The sequence below is a fragment of the Rhagoletis zephyria genome, unplaced genomic scaffold (assembly GCF_001687245.7).
Source record: "Rhagoletis zephyria isolate East Lansing unplaced genomic scaffold, Rhagoletis_zephyria_1.1 Rzeph_scaffold_44286, whole genome shotgun sequence".
Taxonomy (NCBI): domain Eukaryota; kingdom Metazoa; phylum Arthropoda; class Insecta; order Diptera; family Tephritidae; genus Rhagoletis; species Rhagoletis zephyria.
In genome coordinates this window covers 1-2,467 of record NW_016201341.1, presented here as the reverse complement: position 1 = coordinate 2,467, position 2,467 = coordinate 1, and the positions used below count along the sequence as shown (strand labels likewise).

At 41.4% G+C, this 2,467-nt stretch overlaps 1 protein-coding gene across 1 annotated transcript; it reads right to left on the bottom strand.

Moving 5' to 3' along the window:
• Positions 1–13: 13 nt before the first annotated feature.
• On the bottom strand, positions 14–1,998 carry LOC108355304 (protein crumbs-like; the record flags this gene model as incomplete). Its single annotated transcript, XM_017606469.1, has 4 exons — positions 1,435–1,998; positions 1,295–1,371; positions 293–1,182; positions 14–219 (listed from the first exon to the last, which is right to left on the bottom strand). Coding segments are annotated over exons 1-4 (1,251 nt in total), but the record flags the coding sequence as incomplete, so codon positions are not given.
• Between the last annotated feature and the right edge of the window lie 469 nt (positions 1,999–2,467).

Genomic DNA, 2,467 nt, shown 5'->3' with positions numbered 1-2,467 from the left:
ATTTTTTCGAAACGTTCTCGAAATACTTACTTGTTCCTTTTGAAGCGGATTTCTTTGGATCACTACCCAAATAGAATACCTGTCCAGTGGGCTCCCGTGTACGTATGAACATAGAGATATCCAGTATGGAGCGAATGGCACGACGTGCAGCCTCATTTGTCTCTACAATTACAGCCGAGTGTGTGGTGTTCTCATGACCAAATGTGGCGGCAGTTATATCTTAAAAATAAAAGGACAAATAAGTTGTCGCTAAAAGAAGCTACCACTACGCACACCTCAACAGGTAACTTACTGTATTTGCAGGTGTGTCCAAAATGTGGACGCTGGCAGGTGCACGAGAATGTATGCCACAAATCTGTGCAAGCGCCATTCGAGTGACATGGATTTGGTACACATTGCTCATTACGTGGACAGCCGGCCTGTATATTTGTTAACTTGGTATCTTTTTCGGTGCCTTGTTCCTCGGGAAAAATCCATTTGCCATTCACAACTATATCCTGCATGCAGCCAACGAAACTCGAGGGGCGATGCGGCAAATGACGCAAGTAAGATTTCAAATTGGGTATAGTGCCACCTAAATAGGTGAGTGGAAATGACGGTTGACTGCCATTGGCGGTCTCATATGAACCCACCGGGAATATGGCCTGCTCATCATTGGCAGAGAGCACTAAATGCGAAGTGTTAATGGCGACGAATACTTTATGCCAGTTGCTATCATTCAGCTTGGAACCGATGAATACGCCCTCCCATTTGTTAAGCAACGAAGAATGTAAATTCAGTCGACCATTTATTAACTCCAATATATAGCTAACGGGTTCATTATGACCAATCGAGGTGCCAAAAGCGAGCACACCATTGGGTAGTGTGGTCTTAAATTGCAAATTGATGTCATAACCTTCTTCGCGTTGCGTCTTCACGGTGATTAGACTGCTCACCACCATTGAAATTGTTGTGGTCTTCTCGCATATATCACCCTGGAAACCATGTTGGCAGGTACAGTTGAAAAGATGTTCGGTTTCATTAACCAAATACGGTTTGCAGTAACCGCCATTCTGACAAGGCGCACTCGAGCAGCCTATCAGGGGTACAGAGCAGTTTTTACCGCCATAATTGGCATCACAATCGCAAGTGTAGTCGTTGATCTCATCGAAGCAGGTGCCGTGTGCGCCACAAGGTTGATATCTATTGAGGATAAAAGAAAAGGTATTAATAGAACATTTTTTTTTATAGTTAAGTGTAGTGGGGAGTATTTGTGCAGTGGGCTCTGAGCACGCTAAAAATGGATGCCACTAACCTGTCACACTCGTCGATATTCACATCGCAGTGTCGTCCCTCGAAACCTGGATCGCATTCGCAAGTATATGTGCCAATCTGTGAATACATATTCAAATTATTACTTAAGTCTTTGCGTCGAAATTGCCGGTAGTGACTTACTCCATCATTGCATGTTCCATGCTTGCCACACGGATTCGTTTCGCATTCATTGATATTGATCTCACAATTCTTGCCCATAATACCCGGCACGCAAACGCACTCGTAACTGCAAGTAGTAAAAAAAAATGTTTTATGCCAAATTTCGAGAAAAAGTATTGGGAGTGCCTTAAGTTTTGCTTATCTAGAAATAGCACTTCAATGTAGCTCAAAAGATCGTGTGCTGTCTAAACTCTCCAACGCCCCGGAACGACTAATATTGGGTTTAATTTTCTTTGGAGTATTACCAAACTTGTTTCGGGAAGCTTTGGAGGTGGTTATTCAGATTCCGGTTGGACATTCTAGAGGGTATTTAATACTGAATCATGACCCACTAAAGCTGGAAACAGATTCTAGTAATATTTATCTATTCAAAAATGAAGGCAAGCCAAACCGCTTTTTCGAAGAAGTACGCACAATTACAAGTTCTACTGAGAACAGTTTACTATACCTTTCTTTAAGATCGAGGGAACCATATAAATGTTAGTACACATTGGACCCCATAAACAATTGGAGATCAAGTAGAGATCCAATGCAAATTCCAGGGTCCAATGTTGATTATCAAGCGTACGTCAATTGCAGAACAAAAGGGCATATTTTTGGTATGCAAAATAATCTGAGTTCTTTACTTGAGAAAAGCTTGGAAATCAATTTGAATTCAAACTTTATTCAACATTTAGTCAAACCTTGGGAAAAATGTTGGAGAAAAATGTAAATAGTTTATCCACTTGGTAATCAAGAATTTATCTAAGATTGGAAAAAAGTTGGAAAAATGTTTGCTTTGTACATATTGGGTATATAATAGGCGCCTACAGATGCAGGAATGGAGTGCTGCATCCGGCCATGGATCGTACTTCTATTTATTGGCGAATTAGTATCCGAAAGCAGGAATAAGACCTTTTTCCATTATTATGGCTTGGCTGCTAGTAAGCCGAGTAAATCCAAAGACGCTGTGGCTCAGTGTTTAGGAGTAAGCACTACCATTCTGTTGGGCCTG